General features: G+C 44.4%; 1 protein-coding gene across 13 annotated transcripts in view; it reads left to right on the top strand.

The window, feature by feature from the left end:
• Nucleotides 1-19,637, top strand: part of CADPS (calcium dependent secretion activator) — a 206,109-nt gene that overhangs the window by 162,060 nt on the left and 24,412 nt on the right. For 4 of the 13 annotated variants that reach the window (XM_072934705.1, XM_072934707.1, XM_072934711.1 and 1 more), the window contains 6 exons: nt 1,729-1,875; nt 4,957-5,112; nt 7,885-8,032; nt 12,198-12,212; nt 13,483-13,557; nt 14,628-14,711. In XM_072934705.1, the coding sequence (XP_072790806.1) occupies nt 1,729-1,875; nt 4,957-5,112; nt 7,885-8,032; nt 12,198-12,212; nt 13,483-13,557; nt 14,628-14,711 (625 nt within the window). The remainder of the gene's footprint in view (nt 1-1,728; nt 1,876-4,956; nt 5,113-7,884; nt 8,033-12,197; nt 12,213-13,482; nt 13,558-14,627; nt 14,712-19,637) is intronic. The other 9 variants (XM_072934706.1, XM_072934708.1, XM_072934710.1 and 6 more) reach the window with 3 other exon arrangements.

Here is a 19,637-nt window from a genome sequence, read left to right on the forward strand (position 1 = left end):
TAACAAGGGATTTTATTCACAAAGAATGAAGTCTGTTCCTTAAAATTCACCAGCAATGACAAGCCGAGGTCTTACAGAGATGTGGTTCACATCATCTGATACGTTAGGAAACGTTTATTCAGGCAGCTCAATTCCATTACTTTGGGGGTTGATATATAAAACTTGCAGTAAGAAATGAAGTGCAAAATATGTCTCAGGGAAGTTACTAAGATTTTAATATGCCTTGAAAGACGTAGTGTATAATTTGATAGTTTCACAGGAATCCAGATAATGGTGTCTGTAAAGTAACTCATCTAATCCAGAGAAATGGGAGAGACCTCCAAAGGTGGCATATCCTGATGCAGTCTCAGAGCAGGCATGTTTGGATGCTGAGGTAGTGCCCATGTGCATCAACAGAAAAACTTTCAATAGCTTCAGCAGTGCAGGATGAAGCTGAAATCCTGAATTTCCAATTCCATTTTCACTGAGTCCAAGTAGCAATCTGATGAAAACAGTGTCAAAGCATCTGGCTTTGTTCCTCACATGGGACTGTAAAACCACCTGTGGGTTGTGTACCAGGAGGTCAGACAGTGCTCCTGGGAGAGGGCAGAAATGAGGCATTTTTCTGAAACTGGCCTCTCTTCTGAGAGCCGGGTAATATGTGAGCTGCATAATTGAGTTCTATGTTTTGCTGATACCCAGATCTCCTAATGATTTCATTTTTCATGTAGAATATAACTGCTATAAGATACTCATTAAAACATCTAGAGATCTAGTACAATGAAATACGTCAGGGTGGATTCCAAACTTTGGGCATGCAGTGCTGTTGCATGCACCTTGTTCCAGGAGAGAATGTTGCATTAAATCAATACAGCTTTTTAAAAAGTCCACTTTTTAAAGATCTCTATTTGCATAACAGTTGCACATCTGAAAATACTGATCGGAGTCATGATGCCCAAATACACAAGCTTCATATTAACCTTTGAATAGCAAATCACCTCATGGCCCACTTCCAGCCATGAAACAGTCACATACTAGTCCTGGATTCATTTACAAAGTGCAGTTTATTCACAGTGCACAAATAGTGGGGTTGGACAATCGTTTGTTTTGCACCCTGGAATGCAAGGGAGGATCAGGGCACAATCTTCACAGAACCTTGTAGTTCACTGTTCCATCACTCCAGATTAGCTCATCTTTATTTGTGGAGGGTCTAAGACAGAGAGGTTTTGCAGCAAAATTGCAACTCCATTGAGCTTGGTGGTGAGAAAAACTCTTGTGGCTGGAATTCCAGACTCTCCCTTTATTATTTCAAATTCCAGTCCCTTAGCAGATCTCATAGTTTAGAACTTCCATTGAGCCTGTGTGTGTAAGAACAGAAACTCTTCCTTAAAAGAGAGATCTTTTGGAAAAAAATCTGCTCTCTGCACTTTGAAATGGTATCAAGACTTGAAGGTGCAGTTATTTTCACAGGTGTTTAAGTTCTCTGTCAATTTTTCCCTTTGCGATTCTTCTTTTCATTCTGGTTTGCTATTTTTTTTTTTTTTAAGGAATTTGAATTTTATAGCAGACTGAAAAGACAGTACATTTAAGCTTCCATACTCATGCTTCTTTCTGAAATGTTTTGCTTTAGTTTTTTAACTGTCCTCATGCTGTGAACTTTGCAGATTTGTTTCTGAGTGTCATGTGCTTCTGCTACATCGGCATTGTCACTGTTATGGTATTTTTTCTTTCTGTCTGTTTCTTCCACAGGAGTTTAACAAGTAATCTGCCCAATGTGAACCTACCAAATGTGAATCTCCCTAAAGTACCAAATCTACCAGTTAACATCCCACTAGGCATCCCACAAATGCCTAGCTTTTCTGCACCGTCATGGATGGCTGCTATTTATGATTCTGAGTGTGTATTCAGTTCAAATTAGATCTCATTTAAATTTAAAGTAATCTTGGCATGGATATGTATTGTTTGTTTCTGTGCATTACATAAAACTTTAAAGAGTGATACAGTTAATTAGATGTTTTCTGAATGAGACACTAGTGAATTTCTGGCATGTGTATTTTGAGGGTTTTTTTGTATAAACCTTGAAAATTTGTTTCAACTCCCACTGCGAGTTTGAGCAAGTATCTTGCTTTATAAAATAGCTGTCAACAATGGGGTATGGTCTGAATAACATACAAGCCACAGAACTCACAATGTGACATTATGTGTCTCACCAAAGAGCTTTGTCCAAAAGAGAAGATGAACCAATTTCAATGCCAGTCAACCAATTTCTGTGGACCAGATGTAGATCTAAAAATGAATTTTATTTAATGCAAGCTCTGCATTTCCCAGATAATTTTTGTCTTGACTTTGATGAAGCAGTCTAAGAAAGAGGAGCACCCTGTAACAGTTTTTATTCATGATGGGGGATGCCACAGAGAGCAATTAAAGCTCCATAGCCTTCATTACTGCCCAAATTTTGCCATGACCAACCAAAGAAAGATATTTTCAATGTGATTTTTAGATTATGGCTTGGAAAATAGTGTCAAAGCAGTCGCTCTGTAGGAGCCTTGAGCTCTGTGCTCCCAGCTTCCTGCTGGAGTGTCCAGGGTGCATGTGTGAAGCTCAGGGGAAACACACCACAAATCCTGAGCACAGATTAGGCAAGTTCTCTTATAGGAGATTTCTCACTGAGCAGTGTGGAGGGTGGTACACAGTGGTCTCAACCCAAATCTCATCATCTGACGTAGCTCATCTCCCAAGATGTCCTATCATGGGAACTGTTATTTGTCCTTCTAAAACCCTAGAGAATTTTTTAGGGTTGGCATAGGGTGGTCTCAGTCAGCACTGTGGTGCTTTTCCTCTGTCCTCTCACTTAACAGATAAAACTGAAGAACTCACCTAAGAATCTCCTGTTCACTTTTACTGAAACACCCTCAATTACATCTACACCTGGAGTCCACCAGAACGCCTCTGCCCTTAGTCTGGCATAGGCAGGATTGCAGAGCACTGGTAATGAATGAAAGCAAAGAAAACACTGATGTGAGATCTTCTTCAATAGATTTAAAACCTTTTAAAATATTAGCATGGTTGTTTATGTTTTAAAGCCATACAACTCATATTCATGCTAAGATAGTTATTTTAAAGGTTAGCTTAGGCAGTTGTCTGTAAAGAGTACTTGAAAGTTTTAATCTTGCTCTGTGCATGCTTTGTGGTATTGCCCTTGAAAAGATAAGAATCATGTAATGACAGAAAATTGGATAATCCCTCTGAAAATGCTTGAGCATCAATGGTATATTGCAAGCTGCCGGCGTGATTAGAGTAATTGTGGTGCTCCCAAGCAAAATACAAACAGTGCATTTTGGAAATGAATATACTATATTGTTTACTTGGATGGAGCCCTAATCCAAAGTGAGAAAAAGACTGAGAATAATTCTTCAAATATTTTGAAACCAAATGGATGTTATAATATTGCTGTAGTAAATAGCAATTATTGTATTTGTACACATTACATCACTTAAAATGTAAATCCATGCAGTTCCAAAACTGGGTATAGACTGTTAAATCTTGCTTACACCCAAGCACAGGTTTGAACTAAAAACCATTGGTAGATGAACATGTGAGACTGTTGTCCAAATTGGTCCCCTGGCAAAAGCAAATGCCTGATTCTTTATCTTTTCATCTCCCTGGTTCCCTTTTACTCACCCTTCCCCTCCATCAAGGACATGTTACCTGTTGCTTAGTGTCAGATATGTTTCTCCTACAACCAAGACTATTCATTCTTTATCTTGTTGACTCTGCTAGTCCAGGATCCCTCAGGACCCCTCTGGCATGTTGGGACTGCAGTTCTCACCTGGGAGTAGCCCTGTTTGTATTAGTTCCCAGCTCCTCTAGCATTAACTCAATGCAGCTGGCATCTGTCACAATAGAAACACCCTCCCTCATCTGTTTCTATAGATGATGTCAGCACAAGTGGTAATGCATGGTGTGTTAAATATCTTATAAATTACTGTGTTAGCATTAGTGGTATGCGAGGAGGGGGTTGAAACTCTTGAAGCTCCCTTGGTAATTGTTCTGGAAAAAAAAAATAAAGTGAGGGAGAAGAAGAGAGGGAGAGAGAACGGTTAGAGATGCATAAATTTCTGTGCACAAACAGAGTGCAATCCAGTCCTGTATTTTTATTCTGTAAGTGGAGGTTTGAGATATTATTATACTGTGAAAAGAGCTGGTGTAGCTACACACTGCAGGACTAAAGACTTCCATCTGGGCAGGGGTGTGGGTACAAGAATATATGCTTGGGAAAAAATTGAGAATTTTGTGGCAGACCAAAGTTGTTGCAAAATAAATTTTTAGAAATGTAAATTTGTTGTCCTGTAATTGCCTTTGCAAAGAAAAAGGTGCAGCAGTAAATCCTGCCGAAACTCATGGATATGAGATGTACCCTTAGCTCAATTGACTTACCCCAATTTTTTTTCAGCTGTTCAAAAGATAAAGTGTGTCCTCGCTCACCACTTGTTAGCACTGTCCCTTACCTGGAAACGGGGCCACACTGGGGGGACAAGGCAAACTCAAGATATAATTTGGAGGGGGGAGAATTGCATGAAACCCTAAATCTTAATAACTGCATACAGCCTAGTATGGCAGTTATTATTGATCAAGGATTTTCTCCCACAATTTCTGGCCTTAATTATTAATAATCACATATGTTAATGTGGTTATTAACTAAGGCTGATTTTTACCATACACACGTTCTTCCCGTTAATATGTGTAACTCATGATGTTGTCTTACTCATCTGGTCTGGAAAGTTTTGTGGGTGATGACAGCAAGGTAGATTAGGCAACTGTATGGTAAAACTCAAAATCCTGATGGTGGAGATGGCCAGCGTTGTCCTGTGTATGAAACTGCTGTCTGCCTTACACTTGTTGCAGGAATGGTCTCCACATCAGGTTGCAAAGACCCTGATGCCACTTCTGACTTCTGTTCTCATTTTGCTCTGCCAGCAATGGGTCAGGCACCTCAGAAGATATGTTCTGGAAACTTGATGCCCTACAGACCTTCATTCGGGATTTGCACTGGCCTGAGGAGGAGTTTGGGAAGCACTTGGAGCAGCGCTTGAAGCTTATGGCAAGTGACATGATCGAGTCCTGTGTGAAAAGGTGGGTGCCCATGAGGGAGCCTGGCATGTTTCTCACAAGAGCCCACAGGATGCAAAGCTATTCCACCTTAAAACTGGAATTCACCCCCTTGCTGTGAATTGTGGACTCTTCCAAGCAGACATTTCTCTGTTGAGACTAGGGAGAGTGCTTATTCACAATAAGGCAGTGCATCACCTATTCTTCTGGGTTTTGTAGGTAATTACTTATTTTCAGTGCCACACATGAGGTCAGATCTTTGTAAATGCAGGTTGGTGTGATGATGCTGACTGCTGAAGGCATAGCCATAAGAAAGATTCCAGCACCCACCTAAAAAGCATAGATACATTTAAAAAAGAAAAAAAAAGAAAAAAGAAAAAATTATTTTAAAAGTGGGATAGTGTGTTGCTTGGCACACGGGTTTCACGTCTGCCGTTGATTGGGAAAAGCTGTTGTATCATCAGCCACATTATAGCATAGTTACCTGCAGATCTTCCAAAACAGAGATATCTTTAAGCAACTTTTAGACATACTGGCAGCTGTCATTTTGAAAGCAAAATATTGAAGTTAAATTTCCAACTTTTCCACTGTAATTTATGTCCATTTGCATCAGAGATAATGAGGCAAGAAGGAAAAATGATCTTGGTATTTTATTGTGCAAAAATCCATAGACAAAGAGATGAACCAGAGAAAAAATGGATGCCAAATATAGCCAATACATGCTAATATTAACTGCAGTGTGTGATTTGACTGTTCTGTACCACAATTTCCTGGCCACTCTGCAAGTGTGAGTTTGGCATTTATTTTCAGTACAGTCCTCTCTAGCCTGGATGTGCAGTATCAGCACAGGGGAAGGCAAGTCCCTGAGATGCAGACAGGAAGGCACATAGCTCAGGGCTTGTTCTCTCACCATTCTGGAATAATCCCTAGTGCATTTTAAGTGCAATGAGATCTATTGCATTTAATGTGTTTGACATAAAGCAATTTATTTCAGCAGCCCATCTTTGGTCCTGTGTCTGGCAGAAACACTGAGCTTTAGTTGTCCTTCAGTTGTCAGGCTGTCCTTTAGGAGAAAACTCAGTGCTGGAACTCTGCTCTCTGCTCTGCCCCAGCACCACCAGCAAAACTTATTTTCTCTTTTTGCTTTTTTTTTGCTTGAAATTAAGGTCCCTTTGCTGTCCCTACAGCACAGTTATAGCTGCAATGGTCTGTAAAAATCAGACCAAGTTAGCTCATCTGAGATAATGGAAAAATAAGCAAATTTCCAGGTACATCTAAAGAAGGGCTTGTGTGCCTGGAAGCCAGGTGGTTTTTTTTCCCTGATTTGCCTCAACCTTTCTACAAATGTGTTGCCCCTCTGTAAAAACCTGGCCCAGCTTGTATTGGTACAACTATATATAATGGTTGTGAGCATAAGTAGGAACATGCTCCTTTCCATGAGGAGATGGAAAATCCCAGTCTCCTTGGGTCCTTTCAGTAATTATCAACATTCTAGTCCCCGAGTCCAGGCTAAATCTGGCACTGGTAATTAAATCAGTTCAAATGCCATTGCTGATGTAAACCAATATGCTGCCTTCCCTATTTATATCACCTGCAAACAGGGCCTGGCTAAGGTTTCTTTAGCAATTTCAGTTTGACACAACATTTTTCTTCGCGTCTGTCTCTGAACTGTTGCATCCATGGAGGAGCCACCCTGCCTTCAGCACTGGGTTGTATTTCTGGGCTGTCAGGAAAGCAGCCCTTGCAAGGAATGCCTGTTAACTAATAAATCCAGGCAGAAGGACCTAGATACCAGCTCAGATCTGATCCCCAGAACGGGAGCTTCACATTCATAAATGAGCTTTTTTATGCATAACCCTTGGGGGATCATTTAAGTTCAGAATTACTCCTCAGCTGCAGCTGATATTATTTGTTACTTCTGAATTGAAACTCCTATGTTGACTTATTGGCAGATTTGGTGTGATATGATTGTTCTGTGTTAGGTTATATTAGTGGAGGACCTCAGGAATATGAAGAAGGACTCTGAAAAAAGACAAGGCAATGCCCACCACACTGGAAATCATTCCTGTGTTACACCCACAAATGCCTTGGTATTTAAAATATTAAATAGGATCAGATTTTGTAGGTTTTGACCTAAGAAAGCTTTTGGTGTATTATGGCTTGTTACTGCCAGGGATGTCAGATTTGATCTCAGTGAAACCTCAGGAGAATGGGGAGGTGTGTGATGCAGGTGTGTTCATATGCACATGCCTGTGCCTGTGCTTGCTTTGCAGATATATTCTGGTGAATGTGTGTGGTGCAGGGAAACCACTTCTGTGAACCTACAAGACAATTAAGAACTTCCAGCGAGCAAAACTATAAATGCAATGATCTGGCAGTGTCCTTTTAGTCAAGCAATAAAGGAGTTTCTGTTATTTGTAGTTGATATCAGGGAGCAATAGGAGTTTCCTTTAGTTCAGCAGGGTCTGGTTATCAATCAGCTAATACAACCAAATTAAAGGTGTGCCTTGACACTGCTGTTTGTAACATCATCACACTGTTTATCAAGCATAGGAGAGTCACAGTTTCCCTGAAACTGTTGAACACTTTATAAATAGTGTGTATTCTGGAAAGGGGGTTTCTTTTTAAACAGGAAAATCATTTTGAGAAAAAACCCATTTGTAACAATTGCACTATGTCACTCCCAGCAGCATTCAGTTTTCTGGCTCTCAAACTCCTCTCAGTATTGTTTCAAATTATGATTATTGGCTTAGTATGTTTAAAAGCAACTGAAACATCTTCTACTTTCCTTCACAGAACAAGGATTGCATTTGAAGTAAAACTGCAGAAAACCAGCCGATCAACAGATTTCCGAGTCCCTCAATCAATATGCACCATGTTTAATGTCATGGTGGATGCCAAAGCTCAGTCTACAAAGCTTTGCAGTATGGAAATGGGCCAAGAGGTAAAAATGCAGGTTCTTCCTTTCACAGCTTTTAAAGGCAATGTCATGAAATTTCCTGTCTCCTGTTGTGCTCGTTTCAGAGACGTTGTATCGTTTGTGGATTTAGCCTTCCATAGAGAGTGTGCAGATGAATGTACAGGGGGTTGCTCTCAAATCTAATGAATAGAAACATTCGGAATCCCTGTCACTTAGGAGTGGCTTTTTGCAAGGATTGTGGTATGCATTCGGTATCTCTCAAGCTTGGTTGTTGCATGATGACCATATAAATTGAGTCATTAACTGCACCTTGGAGCCAGGTGTCAGCAACACACTTTCTGTGTATGGCTATTTTTTGTAGACAAACATAAGGAAAACAGAACTGCCAAGTTGTTGCTGTGATGCATGTAAGGAAAAAAAAAAATCAAACCACAAAAAATAAGGAACTTCCAAAAGTAGATTGAAATTCCGGCTGCTTTGCCTTCCTCGAGTACTGGCTGTAATCAGCACACTTGATCATTCTGGATTTCCAGGTTCATAATGACTCAAGTTTCCAAATAACAAACCTGTTTTAATTAATTGCTGATTTTTATTTTCTTCTAAAGCCATAGTTGCAGGTTGAGGTTTCTGTGAATTGATCTATGAATTAGAAAGAGATGGCAAATTGGAATGAATTAAATGCATCAGAATACTCATTTTGCTCCAGTGACTTCAAGCCAAATTGAATATTCATATACCAGTCTAGAATAAATTCACAAATATTGTTTGGCTCACCTAGTCTGCTGCTTGTCAGCATTTCCTAGATAAGGCTTTTCACTATAGCTTTCCATGGTCAGATTTTGCAGTGAATCATTGCTAGTTGTTCCTGTGTTTTTTCAGTTGTTCACTTCAATTTGTTCCTCCGAAAGAACTTGCTCCAAGGGCCACTGGATGTAGCAGGGCTCTCTGTCCTGGTGTCAGTGGTGTTTGGATCAGATTAAGCTGTTCTTTTTATTTTTCTTATACATATTTCAGTTCTGACATTTTATTTGTGACATGCACCTTGTAAGAGATTTCATACTACCCATCATCAGGTCTTCCCTTGTCCTCCAGGTCAGCTAGAGCAGATCTTGAGTGGGCTTTTGTTGTCCCGGTCTGGACATGAACTTCTTTACCATTTTCTGTTCCATATTCATACCCATGTGTCTCCCCAAATCCCTCAGCCTGCAGTTGCTGCAGCATCTACCCCCATCAGCTGCAGAGGTCCATGTTTGTGATGTTCCCCACTGCAAACCAGGATCAAACCCTTATACTGGCACAGTCCCTGCGGACAGGGAGATTTTGGAGGTCACAAAAACAGGGGAGGCTCATTGCATTCATTAAACTGCCAGGTTTAGCATCCAGATGGCCCAAGACTGAACACATCAGCGTGGTGCCTGAGTATCGTGTGGCCAGGCACTCGTTGCATCTTTCCATGCTGACTGTGATGCTCCCTGATTGCCACAGATTCCTCTGAATTCTGAGCATCAGTCTTGCTCCTGGGCTGCAGCGGGACCAGCTGCAAATCTGCCCTGGACACTTCCAGGAGGTCTTTGGTGCAGCAGCTCAGAAACAGCTGAAACCCTGTGGCAAGCAGCAGTTGCTGGGACATGAGGTTTTTAACAGATAGCTAAACTAATAGAACCTGTAAAGCAGATGTAAATTATTGGTGTATAGGTTCCCATTTAGGGCTGCAGTATTTTATACACCCTCCCTTTTCCTTTTTTTTTTTTTCTTTTAATTAGTGTTACTACCTCCCCCTCCATTCACTCGTGCCACTCTGTGTTTCGACTATCTCCATCTCCTCTTCTTGAAGCTGTCTAAACCTGTGTGCCAAGATATTCAGGCTGAGGGGGGTAAAAGTTCCCATATAGATCTGTCATTACAGAGGGAGAGGAGGAGAAAATACCGCCCCTCTTCTTCCAGTCCCACTGGAAGTGATGAGACAGTCAGATATGCAGCAGAGGCATGGGAACCTGGGTTTCCAGCCTGAGTCCTTCTCAGTAGTATGGGGAGTTGGGTCTGTGCCTCATTGAGTCCCTCTGTGCCCCCATCTCTGGGTGTGACAGCCGCTCAGGTCAGCGAGGGGAGGAATGGGCAGAGAGGGAGGGACAGAAACTTGGTGATGGGACCATCCATCAGTGCCCCAGCTGGCACATGGCTCCTCCAGCTCGTGTCCCTGTGCAGACAGCTCAACAGAAGCAAAAAGGGCTCACACTGCCCAACACAGAGCTCAGCCTTTGGCCCAGACCTAACCAGAAATGACATTTTTGTTAAAAACAAACCACTGATTTTTCTGACAGTTCAAACTGTATTTGGACAGAGACTCTCTCAGTACCTTTCTTGACCTTGCTCTGTGGGTTCCCTCCCACCCCAAAGGCCTTCTCTTTCACACTACCTTCAGCCACACTCACTTTAGCAGATACTTGAATGCGTTTTGCGAGCATTACCCTGTGAAACAAACACCCATCATTTCATTCCATTTCCTTGTCTCTAAAGGCAGCTGTTAAAACATTTGGTAAACATACTTTACCATCTTAAATATTTATTTTTCCTCTGAATTTTTAATACATCTAAGGGGATAAATGTATGTATTAAATGTTTCTCAGTTGGTCTAGTATGTTTCTATTTAATATCTAAGGTCAGATGGTCCTTAGAGAAATACAACATACACACAATCTGTTACATGACAAGGCAAGATACTCATCACATAAAGTCAAGTTGAATCATTGTAGTGCACTGATTATGGATTGTAATAATTGAGCTAATAGAAAGCTATGATGAACTTGATCGAGAGTGGGGGCTATGCTGGGTAAAGCAAACCAGCTCTGCGATCTTTAACCTTGAGTGTTTCCATGAGGAATGTAGAAGGAGCTGTTGGAATTGCTGGTTCTGCGAGCCAGGCATCTGTAGCAGCACCAGGCGCTCGCTTTCCAAATCGCCGCCGTCTCTGACCCTGTCCTGTCCGAGGCTCCCCTTCCTGAGGTGGAGCTGGGGCTGTGGCACTGGTGGCACAGGGTGCACATGGCTGTGGCTGCCTGGGGCAGGCCCTGTCCTGCATGGTCACTGCCAGGGCACCAGGGCTCACCCTGCCCTGGGATTGCGGCTGCAATGGGAATGAGCGCTCAGGGTACTGCTACACCACCTTGGTGCATGCACAGGCTCCTGTCCTGCTCTCAGAGCTGTGGTTTTATTCCATTGGGGCTCTTATTTGCTTTTGAAACAAGCTTGTTATTGAACATGCATCAGTCAGTGCATTTCACAGTGAATTGCTTTGCACATAGCTAGTCATGATTGAATTCAAACTCATGACTTACATGATGAAAGCAGTTAGCTGAATACTTGTTTGCAAAGTTTTACACACACAGAAAATGCAGTTGCAGAAGGAAAAAATAATGAGAGAGACACCCCCATATATGCACAACCCCTTCTCCATTTCCCGTAGGAAGTCCTGGCTGTGTCTGCCAAGCACATCAGCAGCTTCTACCTGTACCAAGCGGTTACAGGTCCCTGTCACCCCACAGCTTCATTCGAGCTGTGCTGGGAAAAGCCAGGTCAATCCTGGGAGCTGATAAGGCCTAGCTCTGCACTAAAGATTAATCATAACTGTGATCCCGTAAGGGATTTGTGTATGTCTTGACCTGCAAAGCAGGACATGGAATGGGAGCTGCCAATGCAAGTATCACCCGCTTGTTCGTGTATGTTTTCCCCCGCGTGGGCCCAGCAGATCGCAGCCTGTGGCGTGGCGGTGCCGGTTTGTCCTCGTGTCCAGGTGAGGCTCTGAGTGCCCCCAGCCAGGCCTTGGGCTTGGGCTGTGCCACGTCCCCTGCCCTGGCCCTGCCGCCCCGGTGAGGGCTGAACCCTGCCGGTTCCCTTCCTCTTCGGAGCCAAACAAAACCGTAAGAGAGTGCCAGGTGTCAGCTACAATCCGGTCCCTGCCCACTGTTTTACTGCCACCAAATCCTACAGGTAGCGATCTCTGGTATTTCAGCGAAAGGAGGTTTTGACCCCATTTCATTTTCCATTGCTTATTGTTTCTGTGCATGATGCTGCTGTTCTCATACGTCTCTTTTTTTAAAAGATTTTGGTTTATTTATTGTTTATCTTCATATGTTCTTTTTCCTGTCTTTTGCACTTTCCTCTTTATTTCTGTCCCCAATCATCTGAAAAGTTTGCAAAAGAGTGGGTAAGTGTGTCCTACTTTTATTTTCTTTTTCCCAAATTCCTATATTAATGTTACTGCCGTAGAAAAAAATCCCCAAACTGTAGAGCAGTTCAGAGTACCAATCAGACACTGAGACCAGCAGCTAGCATTTGTAAAGTCCTCACAGTCTTCCTTCCCAAAGTCTGATTGGTATTTAAAGCAGATTTGTCTCTTTCAATGTGATTTGATGTTAACATTTTAAAACAATATTAATGCCAAGTGGTAATGAATATAGTGACTAGCACCAGTACTTGAAATGTTTGACTGAAAAATCAAATGTTTTGTGTTGGAAAGCAGTCATAATCAGTATTTTCTCAGTCCATTGAAAATAAGAATATACTGTATGTTTTCACTAATTAAATCTTGTATTGGAAACAGGTCTTTTCTAAATTAGTAGAAGACTGTATTTTAGTACCTATTCTAGCCATATTGCAGCTGATTGCATCAGAGCTCCCAAGCTAAGCAAGGTTTGGCATGTGCAGAAATTGGGTTGAAGACTCAGAAATGCTGGTGCTGCAGGCACAGGCCTTGGTCAGCCAGTGCTGAGCTGCTGCCACGGGATCTGCCATTGCCCGGGGCTGGGGGCTGCACTGCCTGCTGGCTTTTGCACGGGACAAAAAGGCTCGTCGGGGTTCCTTGGGTGGTTTCTAAATCTATCTCACAGTACAAAACAGCAAAGTGTTTGAACGAGTGGGTGGGAAGGGTGCAGCACCATTCCCACTGGTTGAGCCCACTGTAAGCACTCCTGCAGCAGCACATCCCCCCGTGTCCATGCCGAGGGCTGGGTGGTTTGTGGTGCCCTTGGAAGGGGCTGCCTGTTCCCCTCCAGCAGCAGGTGTATCCCACTGTCTGCTGCAATCCATGTGCCAGGACAGGATAATGCCCGCAGGATGATGAAGTGGAGCAAAGAAACTTCAAAATCTCTAGGAGCACTGGGTGCTGGTTCTCACAGGGATGGTAGAGCCTCCCCTCCTACGTCCACACGGGGCTCCCAGAGCTGTGGGCACACAGAACAGGGCAGGGTTTGCCCATGCTTCAAAACTGGTGCAGTGTTCTCCTGAATTCAAGGTCTCTTCTACAAGTGTAAGTAGTCACTGGCCACTGCAGTGGGGCCCAGAGTAATAAGCTGCATAATTCTTTGGTTTAATACTATTTATTGTGGCTTACCAAGGGAAGAGACTGACAAGTGTAGAGCTGTTGGCTGTGATCAATGCTAATATTTTCCTCCCCCTCTCCTTTTATTTTTCTTTAGCACCAGTACCATTCAAAAATAGATGAACTAATTGAGGAAACCGTCAAAGAAATGATAACACTCCTAGTGGCAAAGGTAACCCTCGGCTTCAGGTGAAGTGATTCACTGTTAACGTTGCATCTTTAATATGTGCGTTTCCATTAAAATGTGACACATTAGGATGTTGAATTGGCTTCTTGTTTCTCACAGGCAAGATCATACGTCTCCCAGTCCTTTCATGGTGACTCTTTGTTGATAAGGAACTCCGTTAGACGTAGTACTCTGCTAGCAGGATTGCCATACTGGGCCAGAAGTGGCTTTAAGGAATGGGTGTTATGTCAATGGGGTAACACCCCATGGTCAGCATCACCCCCCCAGCACTGGGGTAGCTGCAGTCAGGGGGTGGCTCTGCTAAATGCTGCTGCAGAGCCATTGGGGTGGCATGCAGAGGTGGTCACCACTCCTACGCACGAGGTTGTGTGGACAAAATAGCTCATCTTGTGCAAGATCACCATATGCTCTTCTAAGAAATTAATTTAGAGATGACAGTGGTGGGAAATACATTCCAAAATGTCAGGTTTAATTGTTTGGAAATTGTTTTTCATCCGAGTCAGCTTCTGCAGCTTAGCTGCCAGCATTCCCCTTGGGTGGTTGTGTAGGTCTGATGTGCTGTGTTAACACGGAGGGGAATTGGTATGTAAGGAGAAAGATGGTGGGGTGTGTTTTCCTCTAGTTTCAAACTTTCTGAGAACAAGTCATCCCTATTATACAGTGGAGACCTTTAAACATAATCCGCCAACATATGCCAGTTCAATTCTTCTGCAAGAATACCCAGCTAGCTGCGTGCTTGCCACTGCATACTGGGAGCAGGAACCACAGCCTTCCCCATCCAGAGAGGCTCTGCTGGATTCCCCACACACTGCACCCACTCCCATCCCCTGCACCACCCAGGACAATGAGGGGTGATCCCCAGTCAGCAAGAGGTGCACCACAGCACCCAAAAGGAAGCACCCCTTTCTCCCTGCTCTCTGCCCACTGTGCTCAGGGAGAGATGGTCCATTCCTTTGGCAATGCTGAGAAGTCCACTCGTTCCTTTGAAGGTGATGCAGATTTTTACACCCTTGTCCAACTATTAAAAATAATTGCAGTATTTTTTGTCTTTGTAGTTTGTCACCATTTTGGAAGGAGTCTTGGCCAAACTGTCTAGATATGATGAAGGGACTTTGTTTTCTTCATTCCTGTCATTTACTGTAAGTACAGACTATATTTCCTTTCTTTTTCTCTTTTTGTTCTAAGTTGTAACCCCCTGCTCTCCCAGGACTAGATCAGCTACCTAATAATTCTTCCATTCTGTAATGTTTGATCACTGTAACTCCCACATGAATAGACAACCTGTATGCAGTACATAAATATCCAGGATGCACAGGGAAAAGCCATCTCCATCTATCGTTCAGTTTGATGGAGTTTATTCTGTAGAGGATACGTATAAAGACGAAAAAAACCATTGCATTGTACATGCAATTGACAATTCATTGTCACCTCATGTGAGAGGTGTGTTCCTCCCAGTCTTCTGGCTGTAATAGTGACCATTAAATAGTAAACAGCAAAACAAGGGAGATCTAGGGAGTGACTATGTGTTTCTAAAAGAGAACAAGGTAGGAGAAATGCCATGAGGTCACGAAGCACAAGCTGCTTCTAATGCCATGTTTCTCCCTAACATTGAGGAACCAATTCACAGCTCACCACATATTTCCTAGCAAGGTATAGGACCAGACCAATATCTGTGCAAAACTGGCCTCAGTATCCAGCTACGGTTTACCAATCAGAGCTGTATTCCAGAAAAGTGTTGTGACAGCTTCTTAGGATGAACACATGGCAGCTGATTTCCAAAGGTCTTCTGAAAATTCATGTGCCAGAAAGTTTACAGGAGTGTCTCTGTGCAAGGAGGACTTCACTTCTCTCAGCTCACAGACACTTGTGCACATGAATGCCTGTGGCTGGGCTGCTTGGAAAGTTGTGTTCACATTTCACACCCCAGTCCTGTTGATTTCATGTGGAGCCTCTCCTGCACTGACTTGTTCGCAGAGACTGGGCAAGAGGCAGAAGGCACTGCTCTGCAAACTGGGAAGGCTTTCCAAAATCTCATTTTGGAGTTGTCTTAGTTCCTTGCAAATGTCTGCTGTTTGCTACTCTTGGGCCCTTTTGCTGAGTTTGAGGCAGTTTGTAGGATCCATCTGGAAATGGAGATGGATTTAGGAAGGCTTAACAGCAGAGGCAAGAAACTGCTCTTGGCAGCTTTGTGTACACAGTCTGGCAGCTTATCTGAACCACCGTGGAGTTCAAACTAAGCATTCTGCCTTTTCAGGTGTGCTGGAGGCACTTTGTTCTTCAGAGCAGAGAGGAAGGGAGGGTGTTCCATGCACTGCCCCGCAGTGCAGCTCTTCTCCCTGGATAAACTCTGTGTGCTTACAGCCCCAGGACTGTGCTCACCTGTGCTTGAGGGGATGCAGGGTATGGCTTGGGCTGGATACCTGGATACCTTCCCTCATTCCGGTGCCGTGGAGGGTTAGGAAATGCTTGTGTGCCAGCAGCAGAGGATGTGGAGGCGGCAGCTTTCCAGGCATCGGAAGTACCAGCATCAGGCCGTGTAGACAGCGTAATGTGCAGCCCTTCCTTCCCCGTGAATCCAAGCTGTTCCTCGGTTGATGCTGCGCTGCTCCCACCACATCCTACTGTTTACACTGCTGAGTGATGCTCCCTTTGATTGCTGAGCAAAGCCCTAGCTGCGCCTGGACTCTGGGCACCTGTCAGGACCAGTACCTGGGTGCATAGGATTCAGGCATCCTCTCTGCTGCTCCTTGGACACTTACTGGCAGTTAACTGCCCCAGCAGCAGCAAAACAATCCATCCCATCCAACAGCCCCACAGCCTTTGAACATGGTCCCAAAGCCTGGATTTCATGAGTTTTCAGCCAGGAAGGGATGTGTATCCAAATAGCTGCTGTGCGTGGTGTGTGCATGTCTCCAGGAAAGTGTTGGTCCCTCGCCCACAGCAAGTGGGCTGGGTACATGACAGAAGAGCAGGATTGCTCCTTCCTGACAAGGGGATGTCTCTCGCTTTGGCCCCCATATTTGCTGGGAGCCACTGGGAGAGAGGAGGCTGAGGAGCAGCCCTGACCCCTTTGGCACTGGGCTTAGCAAGTCTCCTCTCCCTGCAGTAGTAATGTGACTTGCTGTGTTTAGTCTTTGCAGTGATAAATACAGAATCTCTCTCTTGTTACAGCATGCTTGCACCACCTCCCACGTTTTCCCTGTCTGAACAAATACAACAAAGTGTGATGGTCCAAGCCACTGAGCTCCAGAAAGCATTAGTCTCCCACCCCCTTCCACCAACTTCTTTCATCGCGTGTTTTCCAGGCGCTCTGCAAGTGACATGTACTCGGGGGTCTTGTGACAGACAGTTTTATCACCTAGTAGGATATCCTCATTTCCAATTCTTGCCTCGAAATTCAAGATAAAATTAATGCATCTGTTGTCCTAATAAATTCTCACTAGCCACTTCTCCTTGCAGAGCACTTTGAGAGGAAAACACCCTTCTAAATTTGGCCAGATTTTTTTTTTTCCTGTTTGTTGCTACTTTTGAGTGCATCTTGGCGGCAGCAGCCCAGGCCCTGGCTGGGTGTCTGCATGTGCAGATCCACTGACTCGCAGAAATGCCAGCTGCTAGAATACCCTGTAATCTGGATGGCCTCTGTAGCCACAGCATTACACCTGTGGCAATTATAATCAAAGATTCCATGCTACCCAAGGGAGACAGAAGTAAAAGAGCTTATTTTTGTTCTGCACAAAATTTGTATGGTAAACTGAGATGTTTCATGGCAAAGTCACATACTTTGTGAAAAACGGCAGCCTAGCAAAAATCACACAACATCCGGCAGTTTGGAAATTTCACTAAATGTAGCCAAATCTGACTTTAAAGAAAAACAAGTAATTATTCTGATTAAAGGAGAGTGGGCAGGAGAAGCAGCTCAGTTTTTTTGTGGGTGGAGGGAGGAGATCGCAGGAAGCTGAGTTATTCTTGTCGCCTCTTGGCTTTGGAGAAGATAGTTTGAAAGTGGCGCTAAGCTGGACCCAAGAGTGCTAAATCCACACTCAGCTGGCAGGTTTGCCTCTGCCTGCCTTCGTGCTTGTGTGATATTTGAAGTACAGGTGCAAGGTACCTGAGCAAGGACCCCAGCTTGAGTTCTGCAGGCTGTTGAGCCACATCATTTTCCAGGCTTGTTGGGCTTTGCTGCTCAGAAAAACTGCTGGATTGGTGCTCGCATGGGCACCCTGCCTGCGTGGGTGTGCCATGCCTGCCTGCTCTCCTGGAGCTGCATCCACTGGATGGGCTCCAGCTGCCTTCACGCACAGAGGCTGAGGCTCCTCCGCTCCCTTTCCACAGGAGCAAGGGATAGCACTTCACCACCTCCCAAGAAAGTTGTGAGGATAAATGCAGAGCAAGGTGTCCAGCCAGCTGTCTGGAAACACAAATACCTGGAGACAAGACAGATGTTTGCTCTGGTGCTGGTTTTGCTGTCTCCTTCATAAACTCACATGCTGGGATGTGCCCTGTCCCCCTGCAGCCTCTCTGGCAGGCAGACCTGGGGTCACACCGCAGCAGCAGGCGCTCGGTGCCCTCCTCCTGCCCTTCCCTCTGTTCTTGCCCCCCGGCTCGGCAGCCTGGGCGCTGCCAATGCTCGCCGCGTTCACCTCGGCAATTACCACCAGTCTGGTCTTTTGTATCGCCTCATTGTGCTTAATTATGCACCCCCCACACACACCATATGAGTGCTTCCACCCACTCTCACATTCTGTCTCACACATACATTCATTCTCTCATTCGGGACACATAATTTATTCATCCCAAGATGCAACTGTGTGCGTGTTATATTTAGGCTGTTTTAATGGTAGCTTTAGAAATATTTAAAAGCAGGTGAGCTTTTACACCCAAACAAAGATGGCCGGCAACGCTTACCCTAATTAAAAGCAGAAGCGTTGTGGAAAATCCCAGCCATACTCTTTCTAGACACTGTGCCTTATGCTACAGTGGGAAAAAGGTCTCTGTGGCCAGCTGGGCACTGCTCAGTTGGAAGAGTTGGCCCTGACGTCAGGGGCCACCCCGCCTCCCGTGCCAAGCAACGTGCACCCTGCTGCATGGAAAATCACAGACAAAGTCAATTTGGGGTCTTGCAGATCACACCAGCTTGTGATGACACCACAGAGTGCAGTGTCCATCTCTTGATAGCTTCCCTCCAACAGTATCTTCTAAAAAGGGAGGAAAATCAGGGAAAAATGAGGTAGCTGTTCAGTCTGGGAAGCAGAAAAACTTCAGAGCACTTCTGCGTGGTATGGCATGAGCACACTGCCCCAACATGGGCTGCAAGCTCTTGCCAGCATCAGGGCCAGCAACAAGAGGGAAAATAATAATTTTTTGGTTTGAATTCACTGATGTGGGGGGGGAACAAGTGAGTGCAGGAGAGGCTGCATGTGAAGGCAACAGTGCCAGGTTGTGAAATGTGAGCACAACTTTCCAACCAGCCCAGCCACAGGTGCTGGTTGCAAAACTTCTCACAAAACTTCTCAGAAAACCTTCAGCCTAGCAAAGCATCACAGAATGGTTTGGGTTGGAAGGGACCTTAAAAATCATCTTGTTCTAACCTACCTGCAACAGGCAAGGACACCTTCTACTATCCAAGTTACTCAAAGCCTCATCCAGCCTGGTCTTGACAATGTCCCAGGCTGCAGCCTGCACAACTGGGAGAAGCACACCGTGGGCAGGACGATGGGAAAGGAGCAAAATTAGGGTCCTTTCTTGTGTCTAGCTTGGTTCAGCCTCACCATGCCATCATTCCCCCACTCCCAGGGGAGCTGCCATTGCTCCTGGGATACAGCTCCCAGCAGGAGAAGCATGCAGTGCCTTGGGAGACACGTGGCATCAGGTGGAGAGCGAGGCCTCCGAAGAAAATAACGATGTCTTCTTACGAACCCCGTCTTCCCCCGCTCGCTGAAGTAGAAGCACAACTCCCACACTATCATCTGCTGCTATTAGAGCTTTAGCAGCAGTAAAGTTACCTCTCCAAAAAAAAAAACAACAACAAAAATACCACCGTTTTAGACAGGAAAGTGAGTTTCATC

The sequence above is a fragment of the Taeniopygia guttata genome, chromosome 12, assembly GCF_048771995.1.
Source record: "Taeniopygia guttata chromosome 12, bTaeGut7.mat, whole genome shotgun sequence".
Classification (NCBI taxonomy): domain Eukaryota; kingdom Metazoa; phylum Chordata; class Aves; order Passeriformes; family Estrildidae; genus Taeniopygia; species Taeniopygia guttata.